The sequence below is a fragment of the Coregonus clupeaformis genome, chromosome 14 (genome assembly GCF_020615455.1).
Source record: "Coregonus clupeaformis isolate EN_2021a chromosome 14, ASM2061545v1, whole genome shotgun sequence".
NCBI classification, from domain to species: domain Eukaryota; kingdom Metazoa; phylum Chordata; class Actinopteri; order Salmoniformes; family Salmonidae; genus Coregonus; species Coregonus clupeaformis.
In genome coordinates, this window is record NC_059205.1 from 45313097 (window position 1) to 45335683 (window position 22587).

Genomic DNA, 22587 nt, shown 5'->3' on the forward strand with positions numbered 1-22587 from the left:
GATCTTAATTTGAGACAGTTTGCTACAGCAGGAACATTATCCTGTAGCAACAGGAAATGTTAATTATTATGTGGAATATAATTAATGGACATTTTCGTAAGGGAAAATCAAGTCTGAAATTTCAGTGGAAATTACAAACTTCACCTCAAATACAAGTTCTAAATGTCCTGGGTCCTGCAACTGGGTGATCAAATTAAGATACTACATCTGTATCAATTATGTTATAGATCGCAAGTTATTTTTCTAGAATGACCGTATATGTCGTATACTCCACCAGCACTGGAAAGAGCCTCTCTGACATGCCTGCAGCACCTGGGAATGATTCCCCAAGCGCAGAGGGAGGGCATCCTCCCAACAGGCATTCTCAATGCACAGAGAGGGGATCCTCCCAACAGCCTGCATACATGCACAGTGGGAGGGGATCCTCCCAGCCGGCAACATTACTGGCAGAGGGAGGGGATCCTCCCAACAGCTTGTATCCATACACAGAGGGGATCCTCCAAACATCAGGCCTCATCCCTGCACAGAGGGAAAATATCCTCTGAACAGCCAGCATCCCTGCACAAAGGAATGGAATCAATCCTCCACCACCACCTCCCATCATCCCCATGGTGTGACCAACGTATGGTGGAGTGAATACTCCACATGTAGATTTTTATTCCAGGAGAAAAGGTCCTTTAAGCCTCATCCTATGAGTAATACAATTGCTATTTTGAGAGTGTAAGGATTAGTTGTGATAGCTTGAATCAGAATCAGAATAACTTTATTTGCCAAGTACATTTACACATACCCGGCATTTGACTTAGTGAATAGGTGCTGCCAGCAATAGACAATCTACAAACAGAATACAGACACAAAGCCAACATATAGTCAACATACAGGATATACAACACAAATACAGTAAACATAAAACTCTAGAGTAAAGCTGATTTACCGTGAGGATATACAATTTACAGAGGGAACATATCATATATGTGCTGCAATTAGTGTCCAAGGAGTCCTGCATCATCATGCCACTCTAGGTTCTTACAATACAGGACAGATCATTGCATTTCTAGATGCACTACATGCAGTTGTGCAGGACAGACCACAGCAGCCCAGGTTTGTTGTCATCTGGGATAATGTTAGTTTCCACCGGGCTGCTCTGGTCCGAGATTGGTTCAACAACCATAATCATTTCACAGTTTTATACCTGCCCCCTTACAGCCCCTTTCTAAATGCAATCGAGGAATTATTTTCAGCGTGGCGGTGGAAAGTATATGATCGGCAACCACATGCCCGCATGACTCTTCTGCAAGCAATGGAAGAGGCATGTGGAGACATTGAGGTGGAATCAATCCAAGGGTGGATTCGGCACACAAGGCGATATTTTCCCCGATGCCTAGCCCGCGAGGACATCGCCTGTGATGTTGACGAGGTCTTGTGGCCAGATCCGAACAGAAGGCGTGATCCATAAGCCTCCCCACCACACACACGCACACACACACGCGCACACACACACACAAAACAAGTATATGTTTTTTCCCCCAATAGCAATTTATCCAGTAATTGTTTTGTTTTTTTACTTTGGTTTTGTTGCTAAATTTGATGTTAAGAATTTCTGTAAGAATGTTTGTTTTTTTGTAAAAACTTTTTTGTAAATACTGTTTGATTAATGCAGAAATTCTACTTTTGAGTTTTACAGAAGAAAATGACAATAAAATGACAATAAAAATAGAAACACAAAGACTGCAGTGTTTTATATAAAGCCCATCAGTGTGTTGCTGGTGATATGAAAGAGTAATTCAAATGTTGCTTGTGTGTATGGTTTTGTTGCAAGAATTTCATTTTTAGAAAGGAGTGTTAAGTTTTGATTGCAGTGTTTCTTTTTGGCATATATGTGAGTTGTTAATCTCCAAGTGCTATGTCTGATTGGCTTGTGTGTTGAGTTTTGACATTATGAGCCAAATTCTGCAAAAAAATTTGTAAGCAATAGGCAAAAACTGTAAAGAGAAAATAACTTACCTTGTGGTGGACATATCATGCACTCCTTTTGAGTGTCTTTCACTGCTCCTTCTCCCAATAAAATTCATACTGACATGTCATAAGGGGTTAAAGAATCTGCAAGCAACTATCAAATAATGAAAACAAATGGATTGACAGGTGCTCCATGGGAGAGAATGGAATGCGTTAAGGGGGACCCTTTTTAACGACTACTAGGCCTACATCAGATTGTGCAGGTCTAAACAGCTAGCCTATACCATGTGCAAATTAATTACATGTCTTTCAAATTGTTTAGTTAATCAGATTGATATATATTTTTAAAGAGTCTAAGTGACATAATATAAATGAATAGCCTACTACTAGTGGCAACTGGGGTGAATAATCGCTTTTAGCGTGCGTGGCGAGGGCCGAACGTATGACGTTGTCAGCCGAAGCTTGGAGGTGCTTATTGTTCCTTCCCTTCCAAGAGAGAAAGGAGGCTAGCGTAGAAAGGCGAAGCTCTAACGATTACCGAGACGTTTACATAGACCATTTTCATACGGTTTCAAGTTGCGGATATATAGCACAACGGCCGAGGAAGGTTGACACAGGACCCAGTGGCCATGGCATATGCATACCTTTTCAAATACATCATTATCGGAGACACGGGTAAGCAGTTACTGGCAGCAAATATTGCTAACGACAGCTAGCTAGCAGCTATCTTTTATTTCCGCAGTGTTGGAGAGTCCAATGTGACGTGGTAAAAGCAGAGACGCAAGAGGTGGGACGACAGACAGATTTCTCGCTTTCTAGCGTCGTTAATAGCATGTCATTAACGTGAAATAATCCCCCCAAAATTGCCACCTCACATCGCATGGTGTTGTGGTCAGCTAGCGTGTTAATTTAGCAACTGTTGACAACAAGCCGATTGCCTATTGTCTTTCCGCTGTGCACTGAGGGTGGGGGTGCTAAGCTAACTAGCTAGCTTTGCTACCTAACGTTAGCTTGTTAGCTAATCGGCTAACGTAGGTAAACTAGATGTTTACAGCGACATAAACAACAGCTAGTTTGACAGCCCCTCTACAACAGGGGTGCTTGCACTGACTATGTCAGTCCCTTGGACACAGTCAAGCCAAGGTTTCGGGCTGTCTGTTTTTTTTGCGAACTTGTATTGCTAGCCACAAGCAAGGCCACAAGCATCAAGCTCCCTCTCTCGAAATGGCGTTTTACATACTTTTTTTTGTACGGTTGCATACTACGGCAGCATTCCAGTTTAACTGTCTAGGCGTTCATACGCGTGTTGTTAACCTGACATAATGTACTTTTACACGGGTGTTATCACTGTTATGTTAATGAAGTTAAGCAGTTTACTGTCATTTGTTTACCTAGACGATGCGGACCGAGTATGTTAACCAAATAAATATTATGGATGCTGTCAAAGCCAACCTATATTTTTGTCCCGATAATTTATTGCAGGTTGCTTTAGAAACAGTCGACAGGAGGGACTTGTTTATCAAAAACAGTAGAACTATGTGCTTCATCATCTTATTTGATTAGATCTGTGTTATACATCTATTGCTCAACCCGGATCCTTGTTGAAATAGCCTAATAGCAGCACCACATTGTACCTAGCTATGCATTTTACCCAGGGCAAACGAGTGATACTGAGATAGGTAATCTATCTATCGGATTACAGATTGACAGTGTTTGATGATGCTGAGAAATAAACAAATGTACCTGGTTGGTATCTCAAATTCCACAGGGGCAGTGTTGCGATGCTAAGACTTCATCACGTTAGTTTAGTAATGGATCAATACGGCTTGTACATTCAAAGGGTACATGCTGCCTTTAAAAGTAACAAATTACTGTGGTTTACTCTGTTTAAAAGTATCAGTGAAGGGAAGTGTACCCTGCTTACAGGAAGGCCAATAACAGATTTAGCAGCACACGCCCCTCCATTTCTCTGAGATGAAAGGGCAGAATTTTACTTGAACCAGACTATTTGCTTACAGGACAGCATGTCATATGATGCTTGTTTCAAAACTGGAGGCATCATTACCAACCCAAAACTCAGTGGTCAGCATTTGGGAGTACACATCTCTGTGCATTTTTTCCCAGGCTATATCCAGCAGAGTTTTCCCCCTTGTTTTATTTGTGTAATTAGTAGGGTCGGGATGATACCAGTATCGCGATACTCGTTAGTATCATGGCAAGGAAAGAAAACACAAAGGGATTACACTTATTTAAGAGAACCAGCCCTAATGTTGGAAACAAACATCATTATGTTGTTATCCAGAGTCACATTTTATTTTCCAAACTATAGCACACAATATTTTACATACGGTAGGTTTTTAAAGGACCAAAGAGTTTGGTCTGCTTTGTGTTTTCATTTTTGCCATGGCACATTTTTTGCGATACCGGTATCGTCACAGCCATAGTTGCAACACCACAGACCTGTCATCCCCCTGGCTTCACTGGGGGCCATCATGTGACCCCCTGCAACCCAAGCTGTTGATCATTCAGTGTTTTCGTATTACTCACTCACATTCTACATGACTTTGCAGTTTCGGTATGGCTATCCCAGCTGTTTGAGCAGTTAGATATAGCCTACGCTGTGGTTGTTAACTTGGCTAGATGAGGTGATGGTTGAGAAACCCCTATCCAAAAGGATGTTTTTCTCAGCCTCCATACCATAAACCTACGTTTTCACCTGGATCAAAATCCAGTTGTACATCTCTTCCTGCCCAATCAAATGCAGTATTTCAATTAGTGATGGGGGGGGTGTAATTAGCCTACAGGTTGGTTAGGCTAATCTTTGATTTGGCAGCCCTGTCTAATTGATCCAGCGGTACTACTGTTGCTTTAACGATAATGACCTGACCACTAAAGAACCAGATGCACTCTCTATTCAGCGCTAGAGGCTGATTGGCTAGCAGGTGCACGGTTAAAATGGTGACATAGCTTTGTTGTTTCGGTACATCCTTCTCGTGATGTCTTCTATCACCCCGGCTCCCCTGCCTAGCAACAGTGGTGGTAACCCATAGAAACGCTAATGATAGCCTTCTCTGGTGTGCTAAAGGTTTCACCTGTTTGCATTATAACCATGCAGTGCGGCACACCTTTTCACAGGTCCCTCAACGGTATGGCAGTGTGTTTCACTGTCACGTTTTATGATTTTCTTTCTCACACAGGCGCACATCACACATTATATTTAGGCCTGAGTCTACTTTATTGAAAATGCAATAAATTGAGTTAGCCGCATTGGGCTAATTATTGCATTCATTATGGTTAGTGCTACCTAGGAATATCTTTGTTTCATCACACCAAACAACTTCATGAGTCATGACATTTGTGGGTTGACATTATTGATAAAATGTCCATCCCTGTCATCAGTTTCATCATCATGTTGACAGGGCCTCGAACACAGGTCCTCCTGAAGAAACAAGCTTGAGGAAGAAATGGCTCTTCTTAACCACTGGTCTAGGATCGGATAACACTATCCCACTCCCAATCAGAACCATTGAGGGGATGAAACAATATCTGACCCTGAATGTGTTTTAAAGCATCCTCTACCTACTCCAGAAATGCATGACAACCAGAATTCTACTTGTTTGACCAGCTACTTGCCAGAAGCCTCTTGCTTCAGCAGGACTGACTATGAGCTTCTTTAACATTGTGTGTGTGAGTGTAGTCAGAGGGCTGTAGGGCCTGATACAGTCTGACATTTTTCTCTCATTAAATTGACCTCCTTATGTAATTTGCTGTTCTCTGACACATCATATCAAAGACTGACATTCAACTTCTTTAATGTGTGTGTGTGAGACCAGATGCATTGTTGGTTTTATAAAGTGTGTGTAACTGGCTAAATCATGTTAGTCATGCAGACAGAGTGCCTATGTGTTCCTCTGTTTAACTGTGCATGTTGTTTGTTTTGCAGGTGTGGGGAAATCATGCCTATTATTACAGTTCACAGACAAGCGGTTTCAGCCGGTGCACGACCTCACTATCGGTAAGGCTCCTCTATATTCATTATAACGTTTTAAGGACGACTGTGATTGAAATGCATCCTGCTTCTGCACTGCCTAGCTCCACTGGAGGGACCTCAGTTAAATGGTCTCAGCGCTCCGCTCAGATCCCCTCGTCCAGGGCTTGACATTAACTTTTTTAGCCACTTGTCCTTTTTACTTTTAAGTTTGGGAAACCCTGGTCTAGGTGGTTAGGTTTAGTGGGTTATGGTTAATAAGGCTAGTGGTTAAAGTTAGTTTGGGGTTTAAGATTAAGTCTCATGATTAGCACTAAGGTTTTTTCCTTACCGCATGACCTGACCAGGTTACACTCTTACCAGAGTCATTGAAGTTGACATTTAAAATGCTAAGGTTAGGGTTTAGGGTATGGACGTCCCAAGGATTCTGTTTTCATGCAAGTGAGTTGTAGACTGACTGTGTCCTGGTGGTGGGTGTGTCTTTCCCAGGTGTGGAGTTTGGGGCGCGGATGATCACTATAGATGGTAAACAGATCAAGCTGCAGATCTGGGACACGGTAAGATACCTGCCCTGTTGCACATGAACAGATGTGATTCTTTACGTGAACACATGATATAGTTGACTCCTGATACATGGAGCAGTGTGGGACAGTTCTCATCAGTTAAGTTATCAACTACTGCATGCAGTTCAATCATAAAGAAATGTAGTCAATGTACTGTTGATGTGATACAGGTTTATTGTCCCAATTAAACAGTTTATACTTGGCCTATCTCAAGTGCAGTTATCAGGGGTTGACTGTAATCATGAATTTCTCTGAATATTCTTTGGTACATCTGTATCTTACCATCAGTGATAAGAAGATTTTTGATGTAGCGTTCATTACATTCCTAACATGTGATGGCACCCGCTCACAGTAATGTGTAATTCACCCAATATAGCCCAGCAAACCCAGATGAAAGTCTAATATGCCATATTTCCTTGAAATTTGTATTAAATCTTGGAGTCATTGGAATCTTGTACACCTGAACAAAATAGGTTTTATTTTGTTCAGCATGTGTATTACCATGGACATGTTGCTTGCCTTGTAAAGAGAAGAATGACAGAGCCCTACACAACAGCATTGTCAATTCGCATCTCACACTCTTCTCAAATAGTCTCTCAGCTTTGTCCTTGTGAGAAGTTTTCTGTTTTGAATAATTTTTTGCTGCCGACTAACCGACCCTCATTAACCAGTCAACAAACAGTTACGTTCTTTCCAAACTGTGACCAACAGAAAATACAGTACTATGCATGGCTACAAGGAACGGACATTTTTCATTAAGAGCGTAATGGAGACATGCAACAATAGCAAGCCTATCGTCTTAGTCAAAAGGCTATATAGCCTATTATTGAACATGTAACTCCTGTAATGAAGCAGCTAATAAAACGTCATTTTCAAACATTTGCCAAAATGCAATTTACAGGAAAACACTGTTCTAAACAGTACACATAATGCGAGTGGTTCCATAATGAAAATCTCTGTTAGAAAGAGGGGGAATCTAATAACGACTAGGATTGTGCCTTTGGCTTCTGGACAACGAAAGAAAGTTGATGTAAAACCAATAGAACAGGAGAGAAATGCTGGTTTAATGTCATGAGGAAGTCATCATAAAATAATTGTCTCCACGTTTCTATGGTTGGATTTCGGCTAGGCTACTTTGAAGCAAGGTAAGACATGCCTCATTATTTGAAGTAAAGTAAAACGTTCAGCTTTCAGACAATTATACTGCCTCAAGCTCACATTGCAAAGAGGTGAGTGACGTGCTGATAGCCTGCATACCGTTGACTATAGCCTATGCACTCAAATGGCGAATGGGAAGCGCCCTTTAATTACCAGTTGAGATTGAGAAATTAAAAAAGTAGCTATTTTTAATCGTGGCCATCAAAGCAGTTTAACACGCAATTGCATTTTAGAACTGTTATTAGTTGCGCAATGACTGGGCTTACAAAATCACGTTTCACTCCAGTACCAGCTTTTTGAGGAGCTACTCTAGTGCTGTCTGACAGGTGATGGGTGATACAGCTCAGTGTTCAACACTGTAGTGTCTTCCAAGCTCATCACTAAGCTAAGGACCCTGGGTCTGAAAACCTCCCTCTGCAACTGGATCCTGGACTTCCAGACGGACAGCCCCCAGATGGTGTGGGTAGGCAACAACGCATCCGCCACGCTGACCCTCAACACAGGGGCCTCTCAGGGGTGCGTGCTTAGTCCCCTCCTGTACTCACTGTTCACCCACAACTGCGTGGCCACGCACGACTCCAACACCATCATTAAGTTTGCTGACGACACGACGGTGGTAGGCCTGTTCACCGACGACGATGAGACAGCCTATAGGGATAAGGCCAGAGACAACAACCTCTCCCTCAATGTCAGCAAGGAGCTGATCGTGGACTACAGGAAAAGGAGGGACGAGCACGCCCCCATTCACATCAACAGGGCTGTAGTGGAGCGGGTCGAGGTCTTCAAATTCCTTGGTGTCCACATCACTTAGTATCTATCATGGTCCACACACACCAACACAGTCATGAAGAGGGCACGACAATGACTCTTCCCCCTCAGGAGCTGAAAAGATTTGGTATGGGCCCTCAGATCCTCAAAAAGTTATACAGCTGCACCATTTGACTGGCTGCACCATTTGACTGGCTGCATCACTGCTTGGTATGGCAACTACTTGCCATCTGACCGTAAGGTGCTGCAGAGGGTAGTGAGTATGGCCCAGTACATTTTACATTTACATTTTAGTCATTTAGCTGACGCTCTTATCCAGAGCGACTTACAGTTAGTGAATACATAGGTTTATTTATTTATTTATTTATTTATTATATATATATATTTTTTTATACTGGCCCCCCGTGGGAATCGAACCCACAACCCTGGCGTTGCAAACGCCATGCTCTATCAACTGAGCTACATCCCTGCCGGCCATTCCCTCCCCTACCCTGGACGACGCTGGGCCAATTGTGCGCCGCCCATGAGTCTCCCGGTCCGGCCGGCTGCGACAGAGCCTGGATTCAAACCAGGATCTCTAGTGGCACAGTTAGCACTGCGATGCAGTGCCTTAGACCACTGCGCCACTCAGGAGCAGTACATCACTGGATTTTTTTTTTGTCAAAGACTCCCGCCACCCAAGTCATAGATTATTCTCTCTGCTACCGCACCGCAAGCGGTACCGATGCACCAAGTCTGGAACCAACAGGACCCTGAACAGCTTCTACCCCCAAGCCATAAGACTGCTAAATAGTTAGTCCGGGTAGCTATTGGTTAACTATTTAACTATCTGAATTGATCCTTTTTGCACAAACTTTTTTTGACTCGTCACATATGTTGCTGCTACTGTTTATTATCTATCCTGTTGCCTAGTCACGTTATTCCTAGTTATATGTACATACCTATCTCAATTACCTTGTACCCCTGCACATCGACTCGGTAATGGTACCCCGTGTATACAGTCAAGTTATTGTTACTTATTGTGTTTTTTAAATTACTTTTATTATTAAGTATTACTTTTCTATTATTGTCTTTTCTTTCTCTGCATTGTTGAGAGAGGCCAGTAAGTAAGCGTTTCACTGCTAGTCTACACCTGTTGTTTACGAAGCATGTGACGAATAAAATTTGATTTTGATTTGATAGGATATTCCACTCCTCAAACTAGGCTCTGTATGCTGTGCGCGTGTGATAAATAACATGCATGACGACTAACTGGATTAATGCAAATTATCATGATAGCATTCTGCCAGGTAGGCATAGGCTACTTTGTAGTTAACATTTAATTGAAAATGTTTTTTGGGAAAGCCTTTCCATATCTACCAGAATAAGTTTATCATTCGCATTATCGCTAACGGCTACATAAAGTGTAGGCATACGCGCGCACCGGACACACACATAGGCATTCCTGTGCTGTTTCAGAAAGTTGCAGGAAAATACAAATCACTGATGCAGTTTGTTCATGTCTTATGATTAACTTGGGCAAATGTATTAATTTCTAATACGTTCAATACATTTAGTTGATTTCCTACTAAGTTAAATATATTTTTGAATGTTGTTGAATTCCGTTTAAAAGTTTGGATTCCATGATTCCGTCCACTTTCTACGCAACGTGGATTTTATAGTGCCCTGCTGACTGTGCTGAGAAAATATGAACACTACAGGAGATGATCTTGGTGTTCGTGTAGTATGTATATTGGCCTGTAGGGGGAGACACAGTTCTATAAATAAGAATATAATCCCTCAGCAGTAATATTGATGGATGGTGCGAGTAGAGGCCCTATAGGCCTTTTGGCCTTCAGACAGAGCCAGCTGCTGTGTGCTTACTAGGCCACATGGCAACACAGGTGCATTTTGGTTGATGAAAAGGTAAGGCTGGAATTCAGCAGAAATGGATGCCAAGAGGGATAAGAATGGCAACCTTTGATTGGGCACTTTGGTAATCTAGCTGGCATTTTGAGAAGTGACAATTTCACTTTTTTTATATTTTCAACACACCACTATGAATATACCCTCTATTAGAATGATATGTGGTTTAGCTTACATCCCCAGACCACCACATGTCCACCCTGCCAAAATCGAACACAGGGCGTGTGTACCGCCTGTGAAGTTGTATCAGTGTGTGTTCCTGCATGCGTGTGAGCACAGGAGGAGGAGACGGGAGGTACTGCCTGCCCTGGGAGTGATGTAATAGCCAAAATCTGCATTTCTGGCCTTCCTGTAACCTTTGAGCTCTGGCAGATGGCAGGCATAAAAGTGTCATTCATCATTTATTCACAATGGCCTCCATTAGCTCCAACGTTAGCAGCTGCCTCGGGGGGACAGTTCTCACTGACTGGGCCTTATTGAATTCAAATGTGCAGCAGTGCTGGGCTGCCTGGCTCTCACTCACCTGCTGCCAGGCCAGAATAGAGGTAGAACAGAGTAGAGTAGGCCAAGGTGCAACAGCCGCTAGCCGGGGAACAGGGAAGCCATCTTATAACCTGCTGACAATGGCATCTATCGACAGGTCTGGTCTGCCTGCCTGCTGTATAAACCCAACACTGAGTGTGGGGAGAGAACGGGGAGTTGTGATTGGCCAGAGAGGTAGAATGTTGTATTGTGGGCTGTAGTGGAACACAGTGGGCCCCTTGTTTATGAGGACTCAGATAGTCAGTCGGGGATGCAGAGAAAGAGAGGAGCCTTTTGTACACAGTGACAGGGGCTTGCCTGTGCTCTGCCTCTCTGCACAGGGAAAATCAGGATGCTTGGCTCCCTGGTTAGGAATGTCTATGGCGTTGGGAATGTGTATGGATTAGGGAAAGGCGCTGGGAAGCCTGGACTGGAGGAGTGTAGTAGGCATTAGGCAGGACATGCATGAGTAAAACATTGCTAGGGCCAGAAGTTTTTCAGGACATGGGCTCAGAAGAACCTCTGACCCTAGTAACACAGTACATTAGACACCGTGTTGGTATGAACAGCATTTTGTCTATGTCCCAACACACCCTTGAGCACTTGAAGTAAGACTCCTTTAAGAGTTGTTGCTTTATTCAGCTTACTACTACTACTGTTTTGTAGTACTGCTGGCTCTTGTTTGTACCCTTTATTTATGGGTTACTATGCTTCTGTGCTGAACATTGTCTTTGCTTTAACCGAGCATCCGTGTGTGTGTACTATGTCTGTTTGTCTTTGGCACTAATTGTGTGTGTGTGTGTTCAGGCCGGCCAAGAGTCCTTCCGCTCCATCACCCGGTCCTACTACAGAGGGGCAGCCGGCGCCCTGCTAGTGTATGACATCACAAGGTCAGTCTGGCGGCCATTTTCACCCCAGGCCTTATCTATGTAAAGACTTTGGCCACTGAGTCTACCCTAGGATTTCGGACATGACTGTTGCTCTTGACAAATGTAAAAAATACTAATGAGTGTGTGTTTGTGTGTGTGTGTGTGTGTGTATGTATATATAGATAGATATAGATAGATAGATGATATATATGTAGAGGTCTGTAATTTGTATCATAGGTACACTTCAACTGTGAGAGACGGAATCTAAAACAAAAATCCAGAAAATCACATTGTATGATTTTTAAGTAATTAATTTGCATTTTATTGCATGACATAAGTATTTGATCACCTACCAACCAGTAAGAATTCCGGCTCTCACAGACCTGTTAGTTTTTCTTTAAGAAGCCCTCCTGTTCTCCACTCATTACCTGTATTAATTGCACCTGTTTGAACTTATTACCTGTATAAAAGACACCTGTCCACACACTCAATCAAACAGACTCCAACCTCTCCACAATGGCCAAGACCAGAGAGCTGTGTAAGGACATCAGGGATAAAATTGTAGACCTGCACAAGGCTGGGATGGGCTACAGGACAATAGGCAAGCAGCTTGGTGAGAAGGCAACAACTGTTGGCGCAATTATTAGAAAATGGAAGAAGTTCAAGATGACGGTCAATCACCCTCGGTCTGGGGCTCCATGCAAGATCTCACCTCGTGGGGCATCAATGATCATGAGGAAGGTGAGGGATCAGCCCAGAACTACACGGCAGGACCTGGTCAATGACCTGAAGAGAGCTGGGACCACAGTCTCAAAGAAAACCATTAGTAACACACTACGCCGTCATGGATTAAAATCCTGCAGCGCACGCAAGGTCCCCCCTGCTCAAGCCAGCGCATGTCCAGGCCCGTCTGAAGTTTGCCAATGACCATCTGGATGATCCAGAGGAGGAATGGGAGAAGGTCATGTGGTCTGATGAGACAAAAATAGAGCTTTTTGGTCTAAACTCCACTCGCCGTGTTTGGAGGAAGGAGAAGGATGAGTACAACCCCAAGAACACCATCCCAACCGTGAAGCATGGAGGTGGAAACATCATTCTTTGGGGATGCTTTTCTGCAAAGGGGACAGGACGACTGCACCATATTGAGGGGAGGATGGATGGGGCCATGTATCGCGAGATCTTGGCCAACAACCTCCTTCCTTCAGTAAGAGCATTGAAGATGGGTCGTGGCTGGGTCTTCCAGCATGACAATGACCCGAAACACACAGCCAGGGCAACTAAGGAGTGGCTCCGTAAGAAGCATCTCAAGGTCCTGGAGTGGCCTAGCCAGTCTCCAGACCTGAACCCAATAGAAAATCTTTGGAGGGAGCTGAACGTCCGTATTGCCCAGCGACAGCCCCGAAACCTGAAGGATCTGGAGAAGGTCTGTATGGAGGAGTGGGCCAAAATCCCTGCTGCAGTGTGTGCAAACCTGGTCAAGACCTACAGGAAACGTATGATCTCTGTAATTGCAAACAGATTTCTGTACCAAATATTAAGTTATGCTTTTCTGATGTATCAAATACTTATGTCATGCAATAAAATGCAAATTAATTACTTAAAAATCATACAATGTGATTTTTTGGATTTCAGATTCCGTCTCTCACAGTTGAAGTGTACCTATGATACAAATTACAGACCTCTACATGCTTTGTAAGTAGGAAAACCTGCAAAATCGGCAGTGTATCAAATACTTGTTCTCCCCACTGTATATACACATTCACACGTGTGTGTGTATATATATATATATATACATACATACATACATACATACATACATACATACATACATACAGTGGGGAAAAAAAGTATTTAGTCAGCCACCAATTGTGTAAGTTCTCCCACTTAAAAAGATGAGAGAGGCCTGTAATTTTCATCATAGGTACATGTCAACTATGACAGACAAATTGAGATTTTTTTTTCCAGAAAATCACATTGTAGGATTTTTAATGAATTTATTTGCAAATTATGGTGGAAAATAAGTATTTGGTCACCTACAAACAAGCATAATGATAATCTCCCTCGATCTGGGGCTCCACGCAAGATCTCACCCCGTGGGGTCAAAATGATCACAAGAACGGTGAGCAAAAATCCCAGAACCACACGGGGGGACCTAGTGAATGACCTGAAGAGAGCTGGGACCAAAGTAATAAAGCCTACCATCAGTTACACACTACGCCGCCAGGGACTCAAATCCTGCAGTGCCAGACGTGTCCCCCTGCTTAAGCCAGTACATGTCCAGGCCCGTCTGAAGTTTGCTAGAGTGCATTTGGATGATCCAGAAGAGGATTGGGAGAATGTCATATGGTCAGATGAAACCAAAATAGAACTTTTTGGTAAAAACTCAACTCGTCGTGTTTGGAGGACAAAGAATGCCGAGTTGCATCCAAAGAACACCATACCTACTGTGAAGCATGGGGGTGGAAACATCATGCTTTGGGGCTGTTTTTCTGCAAAGGGACCAGGACGACTGATCCATGTAAAGGAAAGAATGAATGGGGCCATGTATCGTGAGATTTTGAGTGAAAACCTCCTTCCATCAGCAAGGGCATTGAAGATGAAACGTGGCTGGGTCTTTCAGCATGACAATGATCCCAAACACACCGCCCGGGCAACGAAGGAGTGGCTTCGTGAGAAGCATTTCAAGGTCCTGGAGTGGCCTAGCCAGTCTCCAGATCTCAACCCCATAGAAAATCTTTGGAGGGAGTTGAAAGTCTGTGTTGCCCAGCGACAGCCCCAAAACATTACTGCTCTAGAGGAGATCTGCATGGAGGAATGGGCCAAAATACCAGCAACCGTGTGTGAACCTTGTGAAGACTTACAGAAAACGTTTGACTTGTGTCATTGCCAACAAAGGGTATATAACAAACTATCGAGAAACTTTTGTTATTGACCAAATACTTATTTTCCACCATAATTTGCAAATAAATTCATTAAAAATCCTACAATGTGATTTTTCTGGATTTTTTTTTCTAATTTTGTCTGTCATAGTAGACGTGTACCTATGATGAAAATGACAGGCCTCTCTCATCTTTTTAAGTGGGAGAACTTGCACAATTGGTGGCTGACTAAATACTTTTTTCCCCCACTGTGTGTGTGTGTGTGTGTGTATGTGTATATATATATATATACACACAGTGGGGAGAACAAGTATTTGATACACTGCCAATTTTGCAGGTTTTCCTACTTACAAAGCATGTAGAGGTCTGTAATTTTTATCATAGGTACACTTCAACTGCGAGAGACGGAATCCAGAAAATCACATTGTATGATTTTTAAGTAATTAATTTGCATTTTATTGCATGACATAAGTATTTGATACATCAGAAAAGCAGAACTTAATATTTGGTACAGAAACCTTTGTTTGCAATTACAGAGATCATACGTTTCCTGTAGGTCTTGACCAGGTTTGCACACACTGCAGCAGGGATTTTGGCCCACTCCTCCATACAGATCTTCTCCAGATCCTTCAGGTTTCGGGGCTGTCGCTGGGCAATACGGACTTTCAGCTCCCTCCAAAGATGTTCTATTGGGTTCAGGTCTGGAGACTGGCTAGGCCATTCCAGGACCTTGAGATGCTTCTTACGGAGCCACTGCTTAGTTGCCCTGGCTGTGTGTTTCGGGTCGTTGTCATGCTGGAAGACCCAGCCACGACCCATCTTCAATGCTCTTACTGAGGGAAGGAGGTTGTTGGCCAAGATCTCGCGATACATGGCCCCATCCATCCTCCCCTCAATACGGTGCAGTCGTCCTGTCCCCTTTGCAGAAAAGCATCCCCAAAGAATGATATTTCCACCTCTATGCTTCACGGTTGGGATGGTGTTCTTGGGGTTGTACTCATCCTTCTTCTTCCTCCAAACACGGCGAGTGGAGTTTAGACCAAAAGCTCTATTTTTGTCTCATCAGACCACATGACCTTCTCCCATTCCTCCTCTGGATCATCCAGATGGTCATTGGCAAACTTCAGATGGGCCTGGACATGCGCTGGCTTGAGCAGGGGGACCTTGCGTGCGCTGGAGGATTTTAATCCATGACGGCGTAGTGTGTTACTAATGGTTTTCTTTGAGACTGTGGTCCCAGCTCTCTTCAGGTCATTGACCAGGTCCTGCCGTGTAGTTCTGGGCTGATCCCTCACCTTCCTCATGATCATTGATGCCCCATGAGGTGAGATCTTGCATGGAGCCCCAGACCGAGGGTGATTGACCGTCATCTTGAACTTCTTCCATTTTCTAATAATTGTGCCAACAGTTGTTGCCTTCTCACCAAGCTGCTTGCCTATTGTCCTGTAGCCCATCCCAGCCTTGTGCAGGTCTACAATTTTATCCCTGATGTCCTTACACAGCTCTCTGGTCTTGGCCATTGTGGAGAGGTTGGAGTCTGTTTGAGTGTGTGGACAGGTGTCTTTTATACAGGTAACGAGTTCAAACAGGTGCAGTTAATACAGGTAATGAGTGGAGAACAGGAGGGCTTCTTAAAGAAAAACTAACAGGTCTGTGAGAGCCGGAATTCTTACTGGTTGGTAGGTGATCAAATACTTATGTCATGCAATAAAATGCAAATGAATTACTTAAAAATCATACATTGTGATTTTCTGGATTTTTGTACCTATGATAAAAATTACAGACCTCTACATGCTTTGTAAGTAGGAAACACTGCCGATTTTGCAGGTTATCAAATACTTGTTCTCCCCACTGTGTGTGTGTGTATATATATATATATATATATATATATATATATATATATATATATATATATATATATATATATATATATATATATATATATATATCACACACACACACACAGTGAGGGGAAAAAAGTATTTGATCCCCTGCTGATTTTGTACGTTTGCCCACTGACAAAGAAATGATCAGTCTATAATTTTAATGGTAGGTTTATTTGAACAGTGAGAGACAGAATAATAACAAAAAAATCCACTAAAACGTACGTCAAAAATGTTATAAATTGATTTGCATTTTAATGAGGGAAATAAGTATTTGACCCCTCTGCAAAACATGACTTAGTACTTGGTGGCAAAATCCTTGTTGGCAATCAGAGGTCAGACGTTTCTTGTAGTTGGCCACCAGGTTTGCAAACATCTCAGGAGGGATTTTGTCCCACTCCTCTTTGCAGATCTTCTCCAAGTCATTAAGGTTTTGAGCCTGACGTTTGGCAACTCGAACCTTCAGCTCCCTCCACATATTTTCTATGGGATTAAGGTCTGGAGACTGGCTAGGCCACTCCAGGACCTTAATGTGCTTATTCTTGAGCCAGTCCTTTGTTGCCTTGGCCATGTGTTTTGGGTCATTGTCATGCTGGAATACCCATCCAGGACCCATTTTCAATGACCTGGCTGAGGGAAGAAGGTTCTCACCCAAGATTTGACGGTACATGGCCCCGTCCATCATCCCTTTGATGCGGTGAAGTTGTCCTGTCCCCTTAGCAGAAAAACACCCCCAAAGCATAATGTTTCCACCTCCATGTTTGACGGTGGGGATGGTGTTCTTGGGGTCATAGGCAGCATTCCTCCTCCTCCAAACACGGTGAGTTGAGTTGATGCCAAAGAGCTCGATTTTGGTCTCATCTGACCACAACACTTTCACCCAGTTCTCCTCTGAATCATTCAGATGTTCATTGGCAAACTTTAGACGGCCCTGTATATGTGCTTTCTTGAGCAGGGGGACCTTGCGTGCGCTGCAGGATTTCAGTCCTTCATGGCGTAGTGTGTTACCAATTGTTTTCTTGGTGACTATGGTCCCAGCTGCCTTGAGATCATTGACAAGATCCTCCCATGTAGTTCTGGGCTGATTCCTCACCATTCTCATGATCATTGCAACTCCACGAGGTGAGATCTTGCATGGAGCCCCAGGCCGAGGGAGATTGACAGTTATTTTGTGTTTCTTCCATTTGCGAATAATCGCACCAACTGTTGTCTCTTTCTCACCAAGCTGCTTGGCGATGGTCTTGTAGCCCATTCCAGCCTTGTGTAGGTCTACAATCTTGTCCCTGACATCTTTGGAGAGCTCTTTGGTCTTGGCCATGGTGGAGAGTTTGGAATCTGATTGATTGATTGCTTCTGTGGACAGGTTTCTTTTATACAGGTAACAAGCTGAGATTAGGAGCACTCCCTTTAAGAGACACCTGGGAGCTACTTATTTCCCTCATTAAAATGCAAATCAATTTATAACATTTTTTACATGGATTTTGTTGTTGTTATTCTGTCTCTCAATGTTCAAACAAACCTACCATTAAAATTATAGACTGATCATTTATTTGTCAGTGGGCAAACCTACAAAATCAGCAGGGGATCAAATACTTTTTTCCCTCACTGTGTATGTATATATATATATGTGTGTGTGTATATGTATGTGTGTGTATGTATGTCATTTCTTATCCAGTTCATTCAGTTTAACCATAGTTAGAGCCACTGTGATTGATACATTTTGGATGTAATTGAATGAAATGTCTCCCGCCCCAATGTCCTTATTTTGCTCATGTAGGTTAACTGTTGTTACAAAAGGGACCTACATTCACCTAATTGAATTACATGTTTATGCATTAGTTTACTAGGAAAGAAAAATTTATTGTTCTTATGTTCAGTGTTGCTCGACTGTTTCTGTTTTACAGAAGGGACACCTTCAACCACTTGACAACCTGGTTAGAGGACGCTCGCCAACATTCCAACTCCAACATGGTCATCATGCTCATTGGGAACAAGAGGTCAGATTAATCTCCCTGTCACTCATGGTTACCAAACAACCGAGTCGTGGTTGTCATGGCTACTAAACATGTTACTAAACAGGGGCTGCGCCTCAAAGGTCTGAAATGGCATCCTTTCCTCATTTTCTCATCTTCATCCATACTTATCTGAAAGCGTGGGTTATGTCAAATCTGAATGGTGGACGCTTTATTGTGTTCTTTGCTTTCACCAGGTCGATTTTATATATTTCCAAATGAAGGAAGGGGAAAAAGTGTGAGGAAGCCATTTATGACAATTGAGATTCACCCACCCAGTTCACAGCCCTGCTCCCTGTGTGTGCTCTTGTCTCCTCTAGTTAATGAAATATCTCCTAACTGGCAAACATGACCGAATGAATTTACAGATTTGCTATAAAACACAGCGACACACAAGACTATACTAGCGTAACACAGGTCTACGGTAATATGTGTGAAATATTGAAGGTGTGTGGCGTTGTCCCCATAGTGACCTGGAGTCCAGGAGAGAGGTGAAGAAGGAGGAGGGAGAGGCCTTCGCCAGAGAGCATGGCCTCATCTTCATGGAGACCTCTGCCAAGACCGCATCCAACGTAGAAGAGGTACCTCCTGCTCACACTGTGCTGTGTGTTTGCGTTTGTTTGTTTGTCAACATCATTTTCTCACACTGACACGTTCGCCTATTAATATACCCCCCTCTCTTGCTCGCACAAACAAACACATCTGTTCTTCAGTGCGTTGGGTAGCCAGGCTCTCTGAGGATTTAAGGGGGGGAGACTGGTTTATATAAACCCACTCTGCCTCCACTCCTCCCCCCAGTTGAAACCCCTGATATTATTAATTTGTCTCATTAGTGTTCCCTGAATCCTCCCGATACCTCTCCTCTTCAATCTCCATCCGACCCCCTCTCCCTCACTGCGACGTGACATGTATATCACCCACATTCATAACCTCCCCTCTTCTGCTCCCCTGTCCTAAGCGACAGCCGAAAGCCAATCGGGCCTCAAATTTTAGGTCTTTATATTCCATTGACCCCCTGTGGTACTACGGTATGCACTATATGGAGAGCGATGTGCTGTTCTGTGCTGAGGCTAATGCTGGGTCCCTGTGTTATGCCCTGGGCCTCCATGGCCAGGTGGGGGAGCTCTGCCTCAGGCTGAGGGAAACCCATCTGTTGCTGTTAAACATTTTCATGTGTGAAATGGCAGGGAGCTTAGAGAGGGGACCAGACCAGGCCGGGGCTTCCTGAGCTAAACTGAGGTGGACATTTGTTTCAGATTCCAAAGCAGTCCTCACTCCATGGTAAAAAGCTGAATTACAGTCAGCATTTACTGTAGAGGGGCGCCCTGCCCTAGTCTAGCTTTTGAGGTGTACATAAGGTAATGATTATATAAGGCCTACATGGAGTTGTAAATTAAGGCTAAAACTAAGGCTCTGTTTATACGTCTGCTTGCGTTGTTTGTACAGCGGAGCGCTGTAGATTTATTTTCTATGGCAACAAGCCAGAAGCTAATGCCACATCATCCTAAACTCCTGTAGATCCCACTCTTTAGGGCTTATTCAGTCAACGAGACCCATATATATATATATATATATATATATATATATATATATATATATATATATATATATATATATATATGTTTGATTGGTCCAAGGCTTGATATCTTGCAGGCTTGGGGATTTTATAATTTATTACAACTGTCATGTCTACATTTTGCTGTGTGGATTTTAGCTCTGATCCTATACTAATTAGGCTCTCTCTTTTTTCAGGCATTCATCAACACAGCGAAGGAGATCTACGAGAAGATCCAAGAGGGTGTCTTCGACATCAACAATGAGGTCATTTGACATGGGAGAGAAACACATTTTGTGTCCATTTTTTACACCGCAGCTTTGACAAAGACCATCTTCTTGACATAGCTTGACTTCTTAGTTTTAAGTCATCAACTGCGATATGGCCAAGTGGTCAAACACCCTTGCTCCCTTTGTAGTGCCCTAAGCCCACGTCATAAACAGAGTGAAGAGGGAGTAAATGAGGATAAAACCTAGACAGCGCAGACGTGGGATATAGTCCTATTGAAAAAGGCCAATTTGAAGGCCAGAAAGTCATTGTTAGCTTACGCTGTTACGTAGGCACATGCTTCTAGGAGACGATGCACCCATATTCATATTTTCGAGGAAGCCCCTCCGCCTCAGCTTATTTGCAGCGGCCCACACGCCATCTCTCTCCTCTAAAGGAGGGCGAGAAGAAGCAGAACAGGTTCCAGTCTGCCGAGCCAAGCAAAACTTCCACCGTGTGTGCCACCGTTTTTCCCTTCTCCCCTCCCTCTCTCCGCTAGCCCTGGCTGCTGGCCAGCGCATAAATTCCTCACATCCCACAAGGTTACAGCCAGCGTGAAGGAGGCGAGCCCCTGAGCAGCCATTGGGTATGCTTTCTGTTAGAGTAGTAGTAAAGGGGGGGGAAGAAGGAGGGAGAGGGGGAAAAAGTGAGGCCAGGCACATGGTCCAAACCGCATCAGCTGACTGACGAAGGGGGAAGCCCTGGCCAGAATCCCCGGCACTTGCTGGCAGGCGTAGTGAGAACCCCCCCCCTTCTCCCACTCCTCCCTTCTCCACCCTCCTCCTCTTCCCTGAACACTATAAATCTGATTTAGAACGATTCAGAGTTTCCTTAAGAGCTACTACTGCTACTGCTGAAAGCCACAGCAGCGCAGGCTCACAGTGGAGTGACACCTTGTAGCTGCTCTGTGTTCTCTTCAGCCATGGAAGGTCTGGGGAGATGAAAGTGGGCCGATGGATGAAAGTGCCACTTGCTGGTGTGTGTGTGGGAGAGATGCTTACAAAGGAGTGTGCATGTGACTGTGAGCCAAAGAGAATTTGTCACCATTGATATTTCTTATTATCATTGATATTTCTTGTTATGATATCCATTTCATCCACCCCAGAAAAACACAAACAACACTCAAACTCTAAATTGTCAAACCACACCTGACCATCATCACGTTCCATTTTCCTGACTGCCTGGATCCACTAACCGGTTGCATTGTGTTGTGGTTTTGTCTCGGCAGGCTAACGGCATTAAGATTGGGCCCCAGCACGCTGCCACCAACTCCACACTCTCTGGTAGCCAGGGGGGCCAACAGGCTGGAGGGGGATGCTGCTGAACACCCTTCACCCCTCTGTCTCATACCCCCCCTCCCCCAATCACCCACCCTGCCCCTCGCGTTTCTACTGGACTGGTCGGGCTCACTAACATTTTCTTAACACCTCCCTCCCCACAGCCTTGCCACCGGAGAGTCTAATTGTATACTCGATGACTGTCTGTCAAAATATACCAAGCAAAACACGTTAAAGTACCCCCGGTCCTGGGGCAAAAATGCACCCCCTGTATCGGACGGAGCATTGAAGCCTGTCTGGGATGTAGAATGGTAGGGTTTACTGTTACTATTGTGGCAAAACAGGCAGAATGCTTTAGGATAGGGACCTTATCTATCTGTACATCTGTGAGCCAGTTGTGGATCATGTCTTTTTTTTTTTTTTTTTACCTCATCCCTGAATATATATATATATATATATATATATTTTTTTATATTATAAAAATGCCATGACTTAAAGTTAAATTGTATCTAACACTACATGGTTGGTCATCGATTAGTATTTTAATCGGTTTCATGTGGGAGAAAGAAATCTTTGGGAAAGTGTGGTGAACTCAGAAGTTTGAAATAAAAGAGAAAAAGAAACGTAGAGTTGTGTCGAGCAGCGGCCATGTCGAAAGTGAAGAAGTTAAAGGAAGAAAGGGGGGGGGGAAGCAGGGCTGTTTTAATTCTGTATTTATCAGTCACATTCTGTGTGTGTGTATATATATATAGTTATAGTAAGCCTTTCTTGATTTGGTGTATGTTGACCAAGCTAGAATTCTTTCATGAATTTGCTGGGAAAATCTATAATGTACTACGAATAGAGCTTGAAACTGCAACAGTATTGCTAAAAAAAAAAACTGCTTTGGCACCATTTTAAGGTATTTTACTTAATTTACTTTTAGTTTGTCCTGCCATCTGCCTTCCCCCTCCATCGCGATCTCTCTGCCCTAGATCTGCTATGA

At 43.5% G+C, this 22587-nt stretch overlaps 1 protein-coding gene across 1 annotated transcript; it reads left to right on the forward strand.

The window, feature by feature from the left end:
- Window positions 1-2421: 2421 nt before the first annotated feature.
- Window positions 2422-22063, forward strand: LOC121580843 (ras-related protein Rab-2A). The gene is made up of 8 exons (XM_041895922.2): window positions 2422-2631; window positions 5900-5971; window positions 6434-6501; window positions 11668-11750; window positions 18396-18488; window positions 18973-19084; window positions 20256-20324; window positions 21554-22063. The coding sequence occupies exons 1-8, from the start codon at window positions 2586-2588 to the stop codon at window positions 21647-21649; spliced, it is 639 nt and encodes a 212-aa protein (XP_041751856.1). The 5' UTR covers window positions 2422-2585; the 3' UTR covers window positions 21650-22063.
- The last annotated feature ends 524 nt before the right edge of the window (window positions 22064-22587 follow it).